Source organism: Oreochromis niloticus, linkage group LG1 (genome assembly GCF_001858045.2).
Source record: "Oreochromis niloticus isolate F11D_XX linkage group LG1, O_niloticus_UMD_NMBU, whole genome shotgun sequence".
NCBI lineage: Eukaryota > Metazoa > Chordata > Actinopteri > Cichliformes > Cichlidae > Oreochromis > Oreochromis niloticus.
This window is the reverse complement of record NC_031965.2, coordinates 38,591,558-38,612,988: the sequence shown is the minus strand read 5'-3', so window position 1 is coordinate 38,612,988 and position 21,431 is coordinate 38,591,558. Positions and strand designations below refer to the sequence as shown.

Below are 21,431 nucleotides of genomic sequence, written 5' to 3'. Positions count from 1 at the left end.
AAAAACGTTTCTCGCTTTGCTTGGACATAAATGAATGTTTGCCTGGTTAATAAAGCTGGAGCGGGCCGGATGTCTACAGCGGTGCGTTCAGGAACTTCTTCACTTGCATACATCATTTCCATTTTTTTTTCCTTGCTGATATATGTTTATCCATTTCCAAACTGTGTAAGCCATTTTTAGATTTTTTAAAAATCTAAATGCCTCCGAGGCATTTATTTAAAAAATAAATAATATTTTTTAAATAAATGCCTTGTGAAGCACTGCAAAAAAAATGCAGCACTTTGAACATATTTTTGTCTTTGTCACTGTGCAGCGTGCTAAGTGATTTCAGGGGGTGCAAAGCATCTCTCAGCTTGGTCCTGAATGATTTGCTTGAGTTTCAGTGTGGATTTGGAGGCATCATGGGAAAACACAGCGCTGGTTATCAAGGTAACAGCGATATCGATCCTGTAAGGGTGTATCCTGCCTATACAGTAGCTGACTCAGCAATTAACCAGCGTAAGGCCAGAGAAAGGAGAGCTCTGCTGCCAGAGAGGCGAGCAGCGTGTGATTACTGCTGCTCTGTGGAGACGAGTGTTTTGTTGTGTTTCCATTCTTGTAAAGTGACAGCAGCTTGTCTCTCTCCTTCAGTTTCATTTGTACAATAAAAACTTTGAAGTTAAGAGTTTTGCCTTCGTGTCTCATGTTGTTTTAACCCAGACTTTCCTACATCCTCTGGACCTTTTAGGTAACCTAACAACAGGTCACATGACGGTCTCTGTCCTCCACACCTGTCCTGCATCAGCTCAGCGCTGCACAAACACTGAGCAGACAGACGGGGACATATCAAGAAACTACACCATGCTGGTGATGCTTCTGTTTGCAACCATTTAGTAACTTAATTAAAATAAAAATAAATGAAATTTGATCAGAACCAGGTTTGCTGAGCTGCTTCTGGAAGGACTTTGGCAAAGTCTGACACTTTAACACATCCATCAAGCCAGGCGGCTAAACTGCAGCTTATAGGACACTGATCTGCACCAATCTCTTTAATTTCACTGACCGATCATTTTTGTTATAGTTTCAATCAAAAACAAACAAACAACAAAACAGAAAGAAAAACAAAATGATAAATAAATAAAAACTAATGCACAAGGACAAAAACTATGATAAATATACTGAAAGCTTCAACAACAAATAGAAAACAAGAGGTCGAGTTTGGAAGTGAGAAGTTTTTACCTTGTGCAGTAAAGTTAGACATGCACATTTAGTCTTTTTGGGATCTGGTACAAGGAGCTCCCTGTTTCTCATAAAAATGTTGATGTTTGGAGGAAGAGAAGAGGAAACATAAGGACACGTTTCACTGAAAATAATAACAAACCTCTACACTTTATATTTAGTCAACTGAATGAAATTTAGATGAAATGTTACAGATTTACTACAATCTTATGATATTCGGTTGACTGAAACTTACGCTGGTGTAGATTCTGCTGAGCTATCAGCTTCTTGATGGGTTTTTTTCCTCCAGTAAAAGAAAGTTTGGAAGATTCGCTCTCTTGACTGGATTTGGTTTACCAGCTGGCTGCGTTTCATTCAGGAAGGCTTCGAGTTCGGCTCTGGTAGCCGCTCGGACAGATGGCTCATCCAACCACCTGCCAAGGAGTTTTTGAGAGCGTCTGCATTTTCAAAAGTGTTTCCAAGAATGGCTTCCAGATGGTTCTGTGTAACAAACCATCTGACATGTCATGTTAATATAACCAGGAATCACTGCATGCATTTCCATTTCTATGCAGATGACAACCACCTTATACAAACACACATGCACGTCTGTGACATCAGGGAAAACCAGTTAGTCAAACTAAACGACCTGTTTGTTTTTAACTTTTGAATTTAGAAAAAAACCCCTGAAGTTACTGAAACAGAGCGCCTAACCAGATTATTCTGAGGCGAATTATCTCTGATTTTTGACCTCACAGCTCCTCGCATCGCTTGACTCACAGCATTGCTGGTCAGCATTGCTGCTCTTTGTTGTTTCTCCGGTGAGGAAACAACAAAGTGAATGATTTTATATTCAGAACAGGATTTAAAACCCTTCACTGGATGATCCCCGTCGTATTTTAAAGACTTCATAATACCAATAATGTCCTAACAGAGCGCTTTGCTCTCAGACTGCAGGCTTCCTCGAGTCTCTAAAAGTCGAGCCTTCGGTTTAGATTCAGGAAACAGACGCCCTCTCTGCTTTTAAGATTCAAATCTTCCCTTTTGATCAATCTTAAAGTTAGTGCCGGATCAGGTGACCCTCAGCACTCTTTTATTCCTGTTGCTATAGGCTCAGCCTGCTCGGGGACTTCCCATGGTGCACTGAGCACATCTTTTCACTCCTCTTGTGTTTACATGCCACTATCACATATCATTTGCCCACTCTCTCAGGTAGCCTGCGCTTTGTCCTCTCTGCCTATACCTTTTGTTGCTCTCTGCACACGCATCGATCGCCCGAGTGTTCCTCTGGAGGAAATCATTAGGTCTCTCTGTGTAGCGCTGTAAGCTCTTGACATTACAGTGGAAAGTGCCACAAGATGACTCAGTTCAGAGCTCTATGAATAGAATGAAACTGAAGTAAAGGCAAAGCTCCATAATTTGTTTCAGCGTTTTTTAATGTGCAAGTCAGAGACTCAAAAACAGCAAAAGCAGCCTTTCTGCCTTTATCCTTCATCTCTTCCCTGTTTAATAGTCTTTTAATAGTAAATTATTCTGTCAGGGAGGGGAGATGCCACAGCAGATAGGCAGTCTTTATGGTGATGCTGCACAGCTTTCTTTGAATAAGACGAGTCTGGACAATCAGGACTAATTCACAGCACAATACACAGACTGATGGAGTGTTCACAGTGTAGCAGCGTGACCATGAAATGGATGTGTGGACAATTCCAAAGGTAAAGAAAAAATATATTTGAAAGTGAAATGAATTAGAGTGAAGAGCGATTTATGCAGTAAAAATGTATCTAATTAGAATAAATTAAATTCTCATCATAAATAAACAGAAATATACTGTTTATGGTTTTGTTTTGTTTCTACTTGAAAACAAAGTATCAAGTACGAGATTACATCTCAACTGATGATCTGTCGCTCACTCACACACACACACACACACACACACACACACACACACTTTCCCATTAGAAGAAAACACATCTGTGAATTAGCTGCTTGTGTGCAGGCCTGGCTGCTGCTGAGTTAGGGGTGGAGGCCTCTCTGTGCTTGGCACTCGAGGTCGCCTACAGTCAATTCAGCTGGAGATCCCCTCTAATTACACCGGGGCAAAAATGTGTCAGATTCTCCTCCTGAAAAGGGGATAATCTGAAAGTGACGGGAAAGATGGACAAACATATGAAGCTGTTTGTAACAGGGCTACACAAAGTGTTTCTTGGTAGTTCCACCAACTATGACACAAAGCAGGAAGTTTGGAGTCCATCACTGAGAGATTTCCTGTTTTCTTCTTTCACAAACAGACAAAATTGCATCATCTGCATATCGCTGTGTTTTGTGAGTGTTAGAAAGTGATCAACATGCAATACAAACCCCTGGGACACGCTTATGAAGACAAGATAACTGACTGACATTCAATATGAAGTGTGAAATAATGTTCTCACACTCAGCAAAGAAAAAAATCCAAAAAGCTCTGTGTGGGTCGTTATTCCCATCAGAGTTACTAATCCGAACAAGACGCCCCCCCAGAGGCAAAACTCCCAGAAAGCTCCTCACTGAGCAACATGCACATTATGTAGGAGTAGGTCACAGGTCATAGTTATAGATTTGTACATAACTACAGCTACAGTATTTCTAACTAACTCAGAAGCTCATTCTCTTTCTTTATAAAAATACTTTCTTTAAAGATAAAACACGTTAAAGTGAGGTCAGAGGTCAAATGCGATGCGATATTTGGATGCAAACTGTAATGTGATATTTAGCATCATTTATCAGTACAAATAACAGCAATAAGAATCACTCTGACCATTCAGATCAAAGGAGAGGTCAGAGGTCATTGTGACATTATACTTCCTGTATGATGACAATACACACAACATTACACGATGATGACAGTGAGTACCACACATATTAAGCAGAGCCACACTGTTACTGAAAGAACAATATGTATTTTTCATCCACTGACAGTTATTGATCCATGTGACAGATCATCTGACGCAGAGCTAAAAATCATGAAAATAAAGATCAATGGGCCACTAATCATACATCATTTTGAACAGACTATCGTGTAGGTGTACAAAGAAACAATCACTGCTGTATTTCAGGGACACGCTGCTTTAATGCACTAAAACTTCTTTCTTCTAAAACCTGATGAATGCAGGCTTTGGGACAAATTTACTGCTGCCTTCAGAAACACAAAGATGGCGGTGGAGGACCTGTGAGACATCCGTCGCCTCTCTTTGATTAGATTTGAGCCACTTTCTACTGTTCTTTGAAGGAAGCAGTACACACCTTTGTATGAAACGTTACTCTTCATTTAATAAAAAACAAGAAGACGCTGAGGCTGCGATGAAACACATCAGACACTTGGCTGGCTGCATGCAGCTCACATGGTTGGAAAGTCTCATTGTGATCATTAACACTGCGTCTTTGAACACCTACGGAGATGCTGCAGTAAAAATATAATTAATTTATGATAAATGATTCTATAATTCATTAACTGTCATTTACAACTTACAAACAGTTTATTTTCATAGTAGGAAAAACAAACAACAAACAAGCATGTTTGTTTACTGCAAAAACTCAAAATCTTACCAAGAGTATTTGTCTTATTTCTAGTCAAAATCATCTCATTACACTTAAAATAAGACAGAATCAGCTAAAGGGCAACATTTCAGTAAGCTAAAGGAACTTGTTTCAAGACAATAAATCTTAAAACTAGAAAAAAACTAGACAATTTTCACTTATTTCAAGCTAAAATATCTTGTATTAAGTAAAAAATCTGCCAATGAAACAAGTGAAAATTGTCTAGATTTTTTCTAGTTTTAAGATTTATTGTCTTGAAACAAGTTCCTTTAGCTTACTGAAATGTTGCCCTTTAGCTGATTCTGTCTTATTTTAAGTGTAATGAGATGATTTTGACTAGAAATAAGACAAATACTCTTGGTAAGATTTTGAGTTTTTGCAACACTGATATCTGTGACCAGTAACTCCTGCAGAAGATAAACTACGAGCTTTTTCACTGTTGTGCAAATCTCTGACTGCTGTCGCTCTCAGAGACGTCCTGCTGGGCAATGACACTGTCTAAGTAGTGAAAACAATCACAAGTAACCTTTGCACTGTGATTTAAGGTGTCGCCAAAGAGACATTGCAGCTGACTGTGTGTTATCTCCATCACAGACTAATGGAGGCAGGCTCTGTTCTCTGAGACTAACAGCAGTCTCTGAGCTCTACTGGATCTTGCCCAGTGGTGCCATTCTCCAGTCCATTAGGATCTGATTTCCGCCATGGAAACATCACTCAGAAGCCATTCTCCATCTCCGTGTCTGTAATGTACCATCACTGCCAGCTAGCCTGGAGCAATCATCCATCCATCCCACCATCCCTTCATCTCTGCATGCAGCAGGCAGGCAGGCAGCCCCACCCAGAGCGAGGCACAAACCATGATCTAATGTTTATATAGGAACGCCTGCAGCTCTCTGGCTGAGGAAGGGGATTCAGGATCAGACCTTGACCAGTGTGGAGTTTTTAAGGCCAGCACCAGTTCTAACAGTGTTACTTTAGTTGGTGTATAATGTGCTCTGGCTCTCTAAGAATAACACTCCAGCTGGGTTGTGCTTTTTCTAAGTAATACAGACATTCTTGCACTCAGGCTGCCAGCAGCTGTATTTTAGTGCCGATAGGATCTTTAAAGCTACAGCCAGTGGAATTTGAAACTTAATGACTTCAGCGACCCGCTGAATCTTAGTGAGGTTTCATCTCTATCGCGCCACTCGTCCCTCATTCGTCTTCAGCCTGAGCGAGGCCACGTTTAGTCGTGCGGCGTTACGTGGCATTGGTACTGCATCGCAAATGATGGAGTCACAGAGTGAGATGCATCTGCTGTCTGTCACATTTATGGGAATTCTGCTATAGAACCAATACAAGGAATTACATGTCAAATGTGACTATAGACACTCAGCATTCATCAGCATTCTTCGTGCTACGTGACAATAATGACAGGGAAAATAATCCCCACTCTCCCAAGGTGCCATTTAATGTTAGACGGGGAGCTCAAAGCTCCTCTTGTGCACCTTTGGACTATTTTCAGTGCAGCTGATTTTGGCTCGATCTCCAAAGCCCCATTTTCTGTGCACATGTTTCTATATGATGCATGCTGGATCTCCTCCAGAGTGTTTAAACGGTCATCCTTCAAACTGAAGTTCACTTTGGAGAAGAGGACAAAGTTTCAGGCTGTAAAAATGTTCAGCATTACTGTGTTGGTGTGACCAAAAAAAGCTGTGCGCGGTGCCACGATGGAGCCCGCCATAACAGATCGGTTTGTGCCGAATGTCCTCCCTCACATGGAACAGAGGAAGGTGATGATGACAGATGTGAAGATCACAGGCCCGTAAATCCCACGGCTCTCATCAGCAGCCACGATCCTTCACGCTGACACGGATGCTGATGTTTGCTCACGGTTAGATGCATGGGAGTATCTGTACTTCTAATTTCACTTTTTACCTTACATTATTTCCATATAAAGGTCTTCAGTTGTGTGCACTCACAGGCTGATATCTCAGCTCAATAAAAACCCTCGCAGGTTTGGATATAACCAGCAGAAAGACATTATACCTCTCCATCATATCAGAATTGGATGAAACAGCCGTGGCCAGATCAGAGCTTCAATCAGGCACTATATGCATTTGCAGAACCATTTATCTGTCTCACTGTAAAAACACTAATCCATCACTGAGCAGGAAAATGAAACGCTAAAAATTGCATGAAGAAAAGTCATCTCAAAGGGCCAGCTGCCCAGAAAAATATTGTTTTTCAGCACGGCTGCGTTTTAAACCATCTTTTCCATTCATAAGTATTGGCGACTAAATTCTGCTGAGCCAGGAGAAGATGTGCCACCTCTGAGAAAGATCAGCGTTTTTACACCGGCCCTGTATATTCATTGGTCAGAAGGAAGAGGGTGGGGGTTTCCCGCTGCGCTGCCTGACCAGCGACCATTCGTGAGGGGGGGGGGGTATAGACAGGATTAGGCTCTGCAGAGGTGGAAACTGGTGCTCCTTCATTCGGACTTCGGGATCAAATAAGCTTACGCTTCAGACTGCTCGAAACATTCAGTTTCACACTGTTGTCTGTTTGTCCAAACGGTCGTATAAGGCATGGAAGCCCCGCCCACCTGCTGGCCAAAATGTTTGCTTACAAGGCCCAGCAAATCAGGGCAAAACTTGGCTTAAAGGGGGAGGGGCTAAAAACACCTGTTTTCAGAAGATGAACTGAGAGGTGTCACGTAGGCCAGGTATAATGCAAAGAAGGATTTTGCAAAAAAGGAGTTCTCAGGATAATCCAGTAAGTCCAAATATGTTGTTGAAACAGGGAACACGGCCCCTTTAAGGTCGGGGTGAAGTGTTCTCACAGAGTCAGGAAAGATCACAGAGATGGTTTAAAGATACTCTGCGGTTAGGTTTACGGAAAATTCATGGTCAGTGTTGAAAACTTAGTTTAGAGAAGCTGATGTTTGCTAAAAAGGGAAAAACCCGTGATCAAGATTTTAACGGAGGGATGAAATCATGGCCGAGCGTGGAAAAAGTGAGTGGGACGTGAAAAAGTGCTTTGGCAGGTTAGCATGGGAAAAGAAAGGAGAGAAGATAGCGACCACGATTAAATGACACAAAACACTTCCTGCTGTGGGCTCTGATTTCACATTTAGGAGACTTTAGGAACTCAAACTGACTGAAAGAGGTTTTGACAAGAGTATCTGCACCACCGCAGGAAGCCACTTATCAAAGTGTAACGGACGGTCGTTGAGAGGTTTTATTTTCTGGGCTTGGAGATTTGTTTCGGCGCACAGACACGATTGTTCATTTAAAGTGAAAACACGACTTCTTTACCAAAAAACAAACCATAAACAGGCAGAATGTGGAAGTTGGGCTTTTTCATGAGCTGGTGAGCTACTGAGAGGAGAGTGAGAAGCAGGGAGGAAGAGACAAAGAGCTGGGCTGTGGCTGGCTGTGGAGGAGGGGGAGGAGGGATGATGAAGGAGGAGGCTGAGGATGAGGAGGCGAAGGAGGAGGGGGAGCGTTGTGTTGTGCTGCATTGTGTGCTGGCGGCTCCAGCTGCCCTGCCGCTGTGCTGCTTGGCTCACCCAGCGTCTGGCAGGTGGCCAATCACAGCGCAGGAAAGCAGTGCCACTTCAGTTCAGTGTGTCAGAACGAACAGGGGAGGGAGGAGATACAGAGATGTAAGGAAGACGAGAGGAGGGAGGCGTGGGGGGGAAGCAGATTGGGGAGAGAGGGACGAGAGGAGGAGAAGATGGAAATGGGAGGAGGCAGGAGGAGAAAAGGGAGGGAGAGGCAGACGGCGCTGCATCCGCACCTCCGGATCGAGTAGCAGCCTGCACCATTTCCTCAGAGCTGCACGAGGAGGCAAAGCATTCCTGCAGCTGCATCAGGAGTGCAGGGAAAAAACCAAAGACTATACCTGCATGCTGATGAGTCACAGCCACCTCTCCACCTGTCAGCAACAAGAGGGAAAATGAATCTCGCATTTCCTGTTTTCACTCCCTTTGTCACCTGTCATTTCCCCGAGTGACGCGCACAAATGACGCCGACTTAAAAACTACTCTGTCCCGCCGAAGACGTCCGAGCCAGCCCTCGCCTCGCAGGCCTCGGCGCCTTCACTGGGTTCCTGTGTGTTTTGGTTTGTGTTGGGATTAAAGGTGATGATTAATACCACATGATGGGAGCAGAGACGCTGTGTGCACAGGAAAAGACAGGAAGGAGACTTTCTACTGTAAAAATGTGTCTGTCCCATTTTCCTTTGTCTAACCTTGAATGTGGATCAGGTTACAGACTGTGGCACACACACAGACACACACAGACACACACAGACACACACAGTCTCTGCAACCTGCCACAGACGGACAACTTACCTCTCAGAGCATCACAAAAGGAGAAAAACATGTCTGCAGTGCTAATTGAGAAGCACGTCGTTTGTGTATGTGCGTGCACGAGCGCTACGTGCCGGCCCCGCTCTACACCACATGAACATGCTGCACCCTTCCACCTCCATCTGTGTCTGCTTTCTGCTGTTCCTCCTCTCTGTCTGTTACACAGCACGCCGTTTGCCACCCACCTTTGATTTAATGAAGGTTCCTGCTTTTCTATTTTTTCCCCCCACATAGCTTCAGGTGATGCAGTTTGTTTGTAACACGGCGGAAGCTTCCTGCTTGTATGTTAATGTCCTACAGCGAGACTATAAATGACACGAAACACCACAGAATCTATTCTGTATAATCTATTGCTATCAGTGTTAGAGGTGAAGATCAAAACACAGATTTAGTCCCATCACGGCAGGACTGAGATTTATTGGATTTCAGTCAGTCTTTAATTTTAACTTCTAACAATCATGAAAACAAAAAGACTGAGCAAACCTTTCTCCTGTGCAGCGTTGCTCTCGTCCCTCCTTAAAGCTTGATCACTGTTTAGTTCAGCTCCAGCCATCTTAGTCAAAGTCAAATTTATTTATCAAACACGTTTAAAACAACAACTGTTGACCAAAGAGCTGCACACTAACAATAATCAAAACATAGGAAGATGTGACAAAATTTAAGAACAGAAGCAGAAAATGTTGAGTAAGAAATAAGACAAATAAAAGCAGCAAAAACTGATTCTGATTTAAAAGTCAGGGAATAAAAGACGTGTTTTCCTGATGTGAAGCAGCGGCCACAGCAAAGGCCGGATCTCCTCTTTAAACCGGACCTCGGGACAGCCAGGAGCGTTTGATCCGCAGACCTCAGTGATCCTGCAGGAGTGTTCCCGTTCAAAAGATCGGAGAGGTATGAGGGTGCTAACCGAATAATAAAATCTTAAAATCAATTCAAAGACTAACTGGCAGCCAGTGTAAGGATGCTAGTATGGGGGTAACCGTGCTGCAGTCGGCTAACCGGTGACAGACTGACACCTGAATAAAGACCAAAGTCGAGGCGAGATGAAATGAAGACATGAGCAGCTCTCTCAAAGTCTCTCAAACAGAGGAACGGCTTCACTTTTGCAAACAGCTGGAGATGAAATAAAATAAAATATCAATTTCTAACAAGGTCAGGGGGACCAAACCCAGTGACCTCTGTGTTCTGTTCATTTATATTAAGAAAGTTTAAAGCCATCCATGCTTTAGCATCCTCCAAACAATCTCGTAAACCCTTCAGAGGACTCGCAGTCATCGTCTGCATAACGATGAAAGGAGATGTCATGTTTTAACAAAGCCCCAAAAGCTTCTACAGGTGAACCTGTGGGAGGTTTAATCCGGCTGTCGCTGAATCGTGAATCTGCTCCTTCAGCCCAGCCTGACATCCTGCAGCGGTTACGCAAACCCCCCATCAGGGTTTAACTTTCTACCTCACAACCCATGAGTTGTGTAACGCTCCACCTGCATGGCTTTTTAAATTTATTGGTCAGACTCTTTGGCTTCAGTAGAAATTCCTCGTTCCAAGAAAAAGGGCTGAAATGCTTTTAATTGTATGATTTCAGCAGCCGTACATGGTCGGCTTTGGCACCGGTGCCTCGAATCTCAGGACTGGATGCCAAGAAATAATGGTGCTAAATAAAAGGCGCATTAGGAGGCTGGAGGGGTGGCAGCTGTGGGAGAAGACCTTGGTTCATGTCCTGTTTGGGGTGTCTTTGTGGCTAAGGTTAGCTGTTAGGTCTGTGAAAAGCTTGGGCTTGGTTAAAATTCAGCCCTCACCACATTAACGCTCTTCCCCGTCATCAGGCTGCTCGCCGCTCAGTCAGGCCTCCTCTCTGTGTTTGATTGCAGGAGAGGTTTCAGGTGTGCAATCATCCAATGGCCTACAGCGGCTTACACACCCCTTCAGCCACACCGTAGATTCTCACACACTTCAGTGTAACGCTTGTTGATGAGCTCTTTGCTCTTCTTGCTTACCGAACGTGTTTCTGTCACCTTTATTAATATTATTCCACTCCATCTGTCTCCTGTCAGCTCCGCTCTGCATTATCTCTGGCTCCTGTTATTATATTTAACTTCTCTGGTGCTTTTATATTTTTTAAATATTGATTCTTAGATTGTTTTTTAGGTCGTGTTTATTTTACAGATGAGATCCTCGCTGGGTTTTCCGTTTCATTTCTGCTTCCTTGTTCTTTTTCCCACCTTTGTGTTCACCTTTCCTTGCATCCTTCTTCTTCTGTGCTAAAGTCTGTAATCACACAGTGTGTGTCAGACCTTCTTCTTCTGTTTTCTCTGTACTGAAGTCTGTTTTTACCCGTCCTCCTCTGTCGGTGCTGCTGAGAGTGTAAAAGTGTGACAGTGAAGGTGAGGAGAAAGTAAAAATGGGCGTGTCTTTAAATGGCAACAAAGCGGAGAATGACAGAAGCGCAAACAAAATCAGTCCATTATTATGAATGGATTGATTTTCATGTTAAACATCTCCTGTTTTGTTTATAAACTTGATAGTTTTGTTTTTGATGTTTCATGTAAATTTACAGAGTTAGGAAAGCCTGACGTTTCCCTTTACATACGAGAGGCTTCCAGTCTCTTCCTCACAATGACAAATACAGTTTATTAATTAAAGTAAGGTACTGCACAGCTGCTCGATGTCTGCAGGTTCTCACAGAGCGTCTTAAGAAAAAGCAGCTCTTTCCCCGGCTGCCTTCGGGCCGGGCTGTGTCTGCGACTCTGACCGTCGCTGTGGCTTCAGCCGTTTCTAGCAGTGACACACTGAGCTTTAATGATGCTGATGCCATGCAGCAGATTCATGCAGCTCACAGATTCAGCCAGTGTCTCCTGTCACAGCTCACAAACAGCTGCTGCGTACAGTCACACATCAGCCTTTAAAACGAGTAGCGAGCACACAACATGTCAACACGACCGGACCAGAACGCCAACGTGAGGATCAGAGGCAACGTGCAGCATGCTCCGAGTAATCCTTCAACTCTTGTTGTGGTATTTGGGGGTTTGAACGCTGAGGTGAATAACTGAGTCACTGATATCATCAGCAGGTGACCTCCTCCACCCATAGACAGGCTCAGCCAATTGTCATCCACTCCAAACAGATTAGGACTAAGATTACAAAGGCGTAGCTTTCAGGAGGGTCCACAGTGTGGTGGTTTACACATTCACCTGACAATGAGCTATCCCCGGTTTGACCCCGTCGGGAAGGGCATCCAAAGTAAACAGATGGAAGTTTGGTGCTGGAAGTTTCTTCTTCTTCAGCTTTAATCTGAAGACTTGCCCAAACAAAGGCCCCGCTGACATCTACCAGACAGACAGAAGAATTTACCCTGATACATAAATATGTCAGTCTGTGTGCCATAAAGGTACAAATTAATGCATAAAACATCGCCAGGCTCAAATATCTGCTCGTCACAAGTGTGTAGTTAAAACATGGAGGTTTCAGGTGTGGTTAGCGTTGTGTGAGAGCAGATTTGAACCCAAACTATCACCTTTTGTTACCTGAACCAAGCAGTGCCGAAACCCAACCAAACCAGGGTGTTTAAAAGCAAGAACAACTGAAGCAAGGTGATAACTGCTCACTGAGCCTGGTGGAGAACAATGTCTACACCCTCCCTGTCTGTGGGGCTGATGATGTTTGAAATAAAGGTGCCACTGGTGAGGAAGACTTCATTTCCAGGGCCGTGGAGTGGCCTTTGAACACTGTAGCTGGAACAGCCACACTGGGTCTTTGCGCAGCGCTGTGATCTGCATTACCTTGCTAACGTCCTGTACGTGCACACATGAGGTCAGGGTGCCGGAGCGAGGAGCGGCGCGCCGACAGGCTGCTCTGTATCCTGTGACCTACTGCTTACTGTGACCCAGCGTCTGTGTCTGCAGCCCTGCAGCCGCGGTGCAGTGACTGGCAGAGCGATCGCTAAGCCCTGTCTGTCGCTCTCCGGGTTAAAGCGGGCTAAGCTTTTCTTCCTCTCATTAAAAGGCATACGGGTAATCGCCCCTAAGCAGCAGCTGGCTAACGCCTAATACCCAACAACAAAGATCAGCCGTGATGCTGCGATCGGTGTCCGTCTGGGTTTAAGAAAGAGCAGCGGGGCAAACTGAGGGCCCGTGCGGTGGCACTTTATTTCCTCGGACCTCCAAAGCTTAGGGAGAATTTTACAGAAGAATGAACACAAGCAGAGAGGGAAATGTAGATAAACGCAGCTGCAAGAAGTGCTGCTCTGGGTCATTTCTCTACAACGAACAGAGTGGAGGCTTCAGAGCGGAGCAGAGCGGGGAGGGTTTCATGTTTCTGGAATGCTCTCCACATATCAGGGTTAGGTGCAGCCAGCAGCAATGCAGGCCTTTTATTCAAATACAACAGCTCAGCTTAGCCACAAACAGATAAATATTTGATTCTGCACTCGGTGGATGAGTTAGCGACGCAGATCCAGAAAGGAAGGGATGATGTAAGAGACATTTGATAAATCCCGCACGGCGCACGTGTGCTCGACTCGAAATCGGAAACGTGCAGATGCACAGATGTAGTCGAGGATTTAAGAAAGTATGAAACGCATTTATTGTATGCACAAAGGAGGAAAATCGGGACGAGATGAATGGTGAGGGGGAAGCTGAGGTGTCAAATATCAACAAGAGGATCCCATCGCATCTCCTCCTCCGGCTCCTCCTCATTAGCATTGGCATTGTGCTCCTGGAGTGAGGTGACAAAGCAAAATGCTTCTGGTCTCAACGGTTTTTGAATCGGCTTGAAATCCCCTTTGTGTTGGTCAAAGGCCCCCTGACCGAACAGCCCCCACCCACCGGTCCACCGCCTCCACCATCCTCCAGCCTCTCCCACCTCATCGCCTGGCAGTGCTCTTAACCTTTCAGCTTCATGATGCCGTGCTCAACTGAAGAAAGAGGCAGGGGTCAAAAAAGGCTCCAAGTGTCCCTCTCAGCACTGCACTGATCTCATGTCACCAAATACAGTTTTTATACTGGAGTTTATTCAAAAAGTAGAAAAAGTGAAGGACATATTTAATATTTAAATATTTAAAATTCAGAGAATACAGTTGAGTATAAGCATACACCAGTATAACAGCGTGCTGTAAAATGCTACTGAGACACAGGCGGGTGCAGGTCTCTGATGAACCTGATGTATGACAGACTGCTCATGGGTTTACCTCTGTGAGGCTACAGCTGATCTGTTTGGGGACACATGCTGACACGATGCAGCACAGATGATATGAGTCCACACAGGACTGAGTGACTAATACGGCCTCCCAACTCTCACAGACACATCTGCTATGTAGAAATATGGTTGTGACCAAACTCCTGGAAAAATGTATAAAAGTATCTGATGGCTACATAACTCTATTTCCTAGTTGGTGACGCAGCTCTTATGTGCATTTTCTTGTACATTAGACACACAGACAGAGTGAAGTGCTGCTGAGGTTTTTCTCATTTTAAAATAACGATGCCCGTCCTCGCCTTCACTCAGACTCGTCACCCACATGTAAATTATTAGAATCCCAAAGTAAAAATATGTGCATGACTGACAAAGTTTGAACTGTGCTGAACACATCAGAGCTGTTACTGTCATTGATTAGTGATCAGGTAGGACGTGCATATCTAATCAGGTTACTCCCTCCAAACTCTCTCGGGTTAAACATTAATGAGAAAGCCACAGAGCCTCGCTCCAGTTTATTCAGATTTTTGTGTTTTCTGTTACAAAGATGAAGCACTGAAGAGGACGCCCAGACCCTCAGCGCTCATACTAAACCTGCACGCACTGACTCTATGTCCAAGCTGCAACAATAGAAACTCAAATAGATGCTAATGCTGTGAACAGTGTTGTCGTCGTGATGTGCAGAACAAACAGAGTTTGTTATTTTTAACCGTCACTAGTAAAATCAGGCAGAAACTGGTGAGTTCCAAAGACTCCTGTTATAATCAGCCCACCTGTGGCTACGATTACCAAACACACCAGTGAACTTCCACAGGGGGCGCTCTTGAGCGCATGCAGCTCCCAGAACTAAATCGTCATTGTGTTTTTGATAGAGAACAATCATTTTATTCTCACGTTTCCTAATTTCAGGTTTTAATGTAGTAAAGTACCTTTCTGTGAATATTATGGACCACAAACCTTTCTTTTTATAGTATCCTCCATTTTTATTTGAGGCATCAGAGGCAAAATCAGCTTCACTGCAAGGATGATTTTATTTCAGTTCAGTTCAGTTAAGTATTGATGATGGATTTGCAAAAACTAAAATACATGTGGATTTTTTGTCAAGAAACAGATGGAAAGAATTATTTTAGCTCTTTAGCTCTATTCACTCCAAAACAATGAGGATTAGCAGTGCCCCCTCCCCTCTGCTATGCCCAGGCAGAACTGCAGTCAGTTTCTGTACAATGTGGATAAACAGGAAGTGGAACGGGTCAGAATCACAGAGAAAACATAACGATGTTGGCTGTGCACACCTAAAAATTGTATTTCAACGACACAAACAAACAGATAACACACACACACATGTTGGGTATTCATATCCTGTGGGGACATCTAATTGACAACATGCTTTCCCTAACCCCTTACCCTACCATTTCCCTGGAAAAGTGAATGCCTAACACTAACCCTTAGCCTAAACCTAACCATAACTATAACCCTGACACTAAAACAACATTTTGAGTCTCAAAAATGCCTTCAGACTTGTGGGGACCAGGATTTTGGTCCCCATAAGGGCTGTTGGTCCCCACAAAAATATGAATACACGCTCACACACACACACACACACACACACACACACAGAGTACTCAGGCACTGTATATATATGACATGAAGTGAGAGAATTGTGTTGGCTCTGTTAACACTGAGGTTAATGATGACATCATAGGTGGCTGTGTTTGTCCATCTTTCATTTACAGTTTATTATTACTGCCTGGTCAAATTAAAGAGAAATAAAAGAATCTTGTGGAAGAGCGGCCGAGGTTGGAGAGATCCTCGGGGAAAGAACACATGTGATGCGTGATGAACGCGTGAACAGCTCCACTTCCTGCCAGCCGGCCTGAGCAGCGCGAACCGGGAAAGAGACAAAGAGCAAGACTGGGAACAAAGAGGTGGGCGTGCCTTTACAAGCGGGCCCGCCCAGTCATTGCGGGCAGCCAATCGGATCCCGGATATGCAAACGAGCCGCGGCACCGCATCGCCCCTGCCCAGGCGGTGACGTCACCCGCACATCTCTCTGTCTGGCTCTGCAAAGACTCAGACAGAAGCAACAGAGGAGCTGAGGGGAAGCCAGCACGGATTATTACCGCTGTGGAATAAACACGCGTTTTCCTGCAGCAGCACGGCTCGGCTCGAACCGGGACGTCCAGCTTCGACCTGGAAACCAAAGGGGGTGGATGGTTTTACTGTGGCTCCTTTGCGCTGCTTTCCCTCCCCTCCTCAGCCGCACTGGTTTCTTTGCACTGACCAGTTGTCTTTGAGAACCGGCTCCGGTGCCTCTCCCCTCTTCTCCTCCTCTTCTTCCTCCTCTCTTCCCCTCTCCTTTCTTCGCCCTCCTTCCTGTATTATTTTCTGCCTTCCACCCGCAACCCTGCGAAGCCGCAAACATGCCCAGCTCGCTGTTCGCCGACAGCAGCGTCCAGGGAGACGCGCTGGACGACCAGAGAGCGCTGCAGATCGCCCTGGACCAGCTCTCCCTGCTCGGCTTGGACAACGACGAGAATCCGCTGTACGACAACGGCCAGGAGCCCCGGAAGAAGAGCGTCAACATGACGGAGTGCGTCCCGGTGCCCAGCTCCGAGCATGTGGCTGAGATCGTGGGCAGACAAGGTGTGTGTTTGTGTGTGTGTGTGTGTGTGTGTGAGAGACGGTTGGTGTTTGTCTTGCAGCACAGCTGAGCGCGGCCATGCACCCAAACAGCACCGTGTCCCGTGTGGGAGGACTGAATGCCAGCACACTCACACAGCGCATGTGTCACTTTTCCTGCTTTCAGGCTACATTTGCAGCTCTGCTGGTGAATTCGGCTTCCCTGTTCCCCCCCGGGCTTCAGTTTCTGTCTCGCCAGTTAGTCATACATTGTTCCTTCTCTATAAATACACGGCGGTGGGCGGCAGCGCGCACAGATTCAAGAAGTTGACATTTAAGTGGAATAAGTGCTTATTGAGATTAATAACAGGCCGTGCTGCTGCTGCCGAATTGAAGAGAAGCAGGAAGCAGCTCAGAAAAGACACCAAAGTCTTGCTGTTTGTCGTGCGTGCTCTGCAGGCAGGCACGCGTTTGTTAAAGTATTTGACAAAATGAGCGGAGTTTGGTTTCGAAGAATTAAAATGAAATCTGAGCTGTTTTGGATGAAGCCTGGCGATGACCGCTGACAGGATAGAGGTTATTATAATCATCATGTGGTGGACGTGTTTGTAGGTCACTGTGTGTGTGCGTGCGTGCGTACGTGTTTTCCTCACAAATTCCTTGCTTAATGGCTGTGATGGTGATCGGATCGAATTAGGACAGCGGTCACGATGTTACCTTGCCTCGCAGGCTGCAGACGCCCATAGCTGCACAGATCTCTCAGTGTTTCCAGCTGTAGGGCTGCAGGGCGGGACTGGTGCTTGGTTACATATGCGGAATCTTTTCCCCTCCCTGTGCTGCTGCTGCTGCTCCCACAAAAACAAAAGGAACTGTAAGGACACTTTTCAGCAGCCACAGTGGGACATTTGTGCAGGAGGCTTGTTTACATCCCACACCATCACCTAGCCCCCTGCGTCGGGTTAAGTCAGGCTAGAAGCACGGAGAGGAAAAATGGTGGATTAGCCGTGACCTGGGGGTGTGTTATTTTAATGCAGGGAGACTCTATCCTCATTTAACCTGCACCAATTTGACGCTAACTCTGGATTTAAACTGGTTTACGGGCTGAGTTTAGCTGGACTCGCCTTCCTGTGCTGGTTACATCAGCCTGTCCCACTCAGCTGGCTTCGCTTGGCTAATTATGTCATTCTTCCCGGGCTGTTTCCTCAGCTGGTCTTTTTGATAATAAAGATATGTGCCTGTGCTTCAGGGCGTTGGAATGCGAGTTAAAGCTCAGCTTCCAGGATATGAAGTCTTTACGTAGCTTTGCCCCCCTTTCCCCTGCGCTACAAAGAGTCTCGCAGCAGCCGTCCTCGTGTTTTCCTGAAGGAGACTTGCTCGCTGTTCTTTCTGTCCTGCTGTATGTTCGTGGCGGTGGCATGTGGTTTGAATTTGTTCTTCTCTAAAAGGGTTCCTCACCTGCTTTTTGAGGCTGCTCGCACTTTTTGAGAGACAACAACAAACACTCAGCATCTGTTCTGAGAACATGTGCCACATGTCAAGGTTCTACATCCTCACTTTTCTTCTTTTGCTTCCTTTGCCTCAGGTTGCAAGATCAAAGCGCTGCGAGCAAAGACCAACACCTACATCAAGACTCCGGTGCGAGGCGAGGAGCCCGTTTTCGTGGTGACGGGCAGGAGGGAGGATGTGGCCATGGCCAGGAGGGAGATCATCTCGGCTGCAGAGCACTTCTCCATGATCCGAGCCTCCCGGAACAAAAACACCAGCCTGAACGGGAGCGGCACCCCGGTCCCCGGACCGCCTAACCTGCCCGGACAGACCACCATCCAGGTCCGGGTGCCTTACCGCGTAGTCGGGCTGGTCGTGGGGCCCAAGGGTGCCACCATCAAGCGGATCCAGCAGCAGACCCACACCTACATCGTGACCCCGAGCCGGGACAAGGAGCCGGTGTTTGAGGTGACGGGGATGCCGGAGAACGTGGACCGAGCGCGCGAAGAAATCGAAGCCCACATCGCCATGAGGACCGGAGGCCTGATTGAGCTCCAGGACGAAAACGACTTCCACGCCAACGGCACCGACGTGGGCTTTGACCTGCACGGACATGCCACCCTGTGGTCCAAGCCCAGCGCGGGGATGACCCCCACCTCTGTACGCAAACCTTTCTCCAACTACCGCAACGACTCCTCCTCCTCCTTGGGCAGCGCCTCCACAGACTCCTACTTCGGCAACAACAGCTCGCGCATGGCCGACTACAGCCCCCCCAGCCCGGCACTCAGCTACACGGCCACCACCAACAACAACGGCAACAACAATAACAACAACATCAACGTCAACACCAACGGCAACGGGTTTGTTTACGGAAGCGACATCATCTCCCCCGACTGCACTGATCTGACTTTTGACTCCTCGCCAGGGTTTGACCCTACACCAGCCCCGCCGGGCCTCCTGTGGTCCCCGTACGACAGTCGCATGACCCCCTCCTCCACCGGAGGCAGCTCCCCCACCTCCACTTCAGCCATGTTCCCCACCAACAGCTCGGCTAATGCCAACGGGATCGCGGGGAGCCAGAGGAGGGTTAACGGCTGCACCCCGCAGCCTCGCCTGTCGCCTCCTCTCCACAGCCACAACGGCGGGCCCGCCGAGCACCCATTAGCCCGCAGGGTGCGCAGCGACCCGGGCGGTGGCCCACTCAGTTTCCCTGGCTACTCTGGCTCCATCGCCTCCTTGCCGGGCCCCACCTCCCCGGGGTCCCGTGCGACTCCTCGGCCTCGTCGTCGTCCTCCTCTTCCTCCTCGTCCACCTCCTCGGGCACCAGCCGAAAAGGTAGTCGCGATTGTTCGGTGTGCTTTGAGAGCGAGGTCATCGCGGCGCTGGTTCCCTGCGGGCACAACCTCTTCTGCATGGAATGTGCCAATCGGATCTGCGAGAGGAGCGACCCCAAATGCCCCGTCTGCCACACCGGCGTCACTCAGGCTATACGTATATTTTCATAAGAAGTGAAACCCTAGGACTGTCTCGGCGGCGAGCCCGACTACAATAGCAACAACAGACTCTTCATACCGCTTTAACGATCAGCCAATCGCCAGTCTGGAAAGTGTACATAGATATACATATGTATGTAAGAGAGGCTGCAGTATCCAGAAGAAGGGACAGACAGCCTTTGTGGGCTAGTTGTGAATAACGTACTGTAGCTTGGGGAAATATTTTCAACATCTAAGTGCATGTTTTAAATATTACAGTATAGTAATCAATAGTTCTAGTTAATTGTACACTATATTTATGAAGCGAAGAGAGACATTGGGGTCAGGACGGAGGTACGGGGGTCCGCCTGTAGACCGTTTCAAGTGTAGTGAGGGGGGGCGGTGGCTGGGAAACGTGGAGGGTGTCCGGCCTAACAGATACTGCAGCTCGAGGTCAGAAACCACGCGAGGGAGGGAGAGCAACAACATATCCTACATATATATGTATAGAATCAATTTCCACAAGTTGAAAGTTTTAAATGACATTACTACAGATTGAAGTATTTTATTCTTTTTTGACTTGAAAGATTATATTTCTTATTGCAAAGATGTTTACAGATATTTTAATTTAAGTTCAGTGAACTTTTTTGTAGCTGGGTTGAAATATTGTTCATTTTTTAGTACGGCCTTACGGCATTTGATCACTGTATTATTTTAATATCACACGACTGTGGGAGCAAATCCGAGTCCACAAAAATGTGTATTTGACAGTATTCTGTTGGGATGGAGTTTTTATAGGTTCAGCAAAAAAAAAAAAGTCTTTTAAATCTGCTTCACCCAGCATATTTTTTATTCCGTAATATAAAGCATATTTTATTCTATATTATTATGAAACATTGAAATGTACAAAACTTAGTAAGTTGAACACAAAGAAACCGTTTATGCTTTCTAAAATTTGTATGAATTAGATTCCAGTGGGAATTACAGGCTTCTGTTGCACCACTATAGTTTTAGTATTTCTATTTTAATACATTTGTTTACCACTTGTTTATGTATATGTAGGTGAAGTTACTTGAGCGTAAATGTACTTTATTGAGCAAAGTTTAAGAACAAAGTATATTTTATTTTATGATAAAGGGCCTTTAACCTCATGGTCAAATACTAATATTATATTTGCTGAGACAAGATTTGAAAATGTATCAAGAGTTTTATTTTTCTGACATTTAAAGTTATACATGATAAAAAAAAAGTAATGGTGCTACTTCATGTTTTTTTAAGTATTTCTATATAAGTCCAATAAAAATGGTACATCGATGTTGGTGTCTGCTTCTCGTCCTTCCTTCACGCGTCGATGTGGATCGTCGTCGGAGTCGTAATAGTTTTCTGAACGGCCGACCCCTCTCTGCTCCCTGATGGAAGCTCGGGGGTGGCGGGATTATCGCCGCAGCCTAATTATCGAGGATATGCTTTGACGGTGGGACTCGGCCTGCCTTATCGCTAATTAGAAGAGCTATGCGACCTATTCTTCTGCAGATCTGCTGGTGTGCAGA

General features: G+C 45.7%; 1 protein-coding gene across 1 annotated transcript; it reads left to right on the top strand.

Annotated features, from left to right (window-relative positions):
- Positions 1 to 15,892: 15,892 nt before the first annotated feature.
- mex3b (mex-3 RNA binding family member B) lies at positions 15,893 to 21,195 on the top strand. The gene is given in 3 exon segments (XM_005447814.4): positions 15,893 to 16,948; positions 18,507 to 19,648; positions 19,651 to 21,195. Coding segments are annotated over 3 exon segments (1,629 nt in total). The 5' UTR covers positions 15,893 to 16,725; the 3' UTR covers positions 19,915 to 21,195.
- The last annotated feature ends 236 nt before the right edge of the window (positions 21,196 to 21,431 follow it).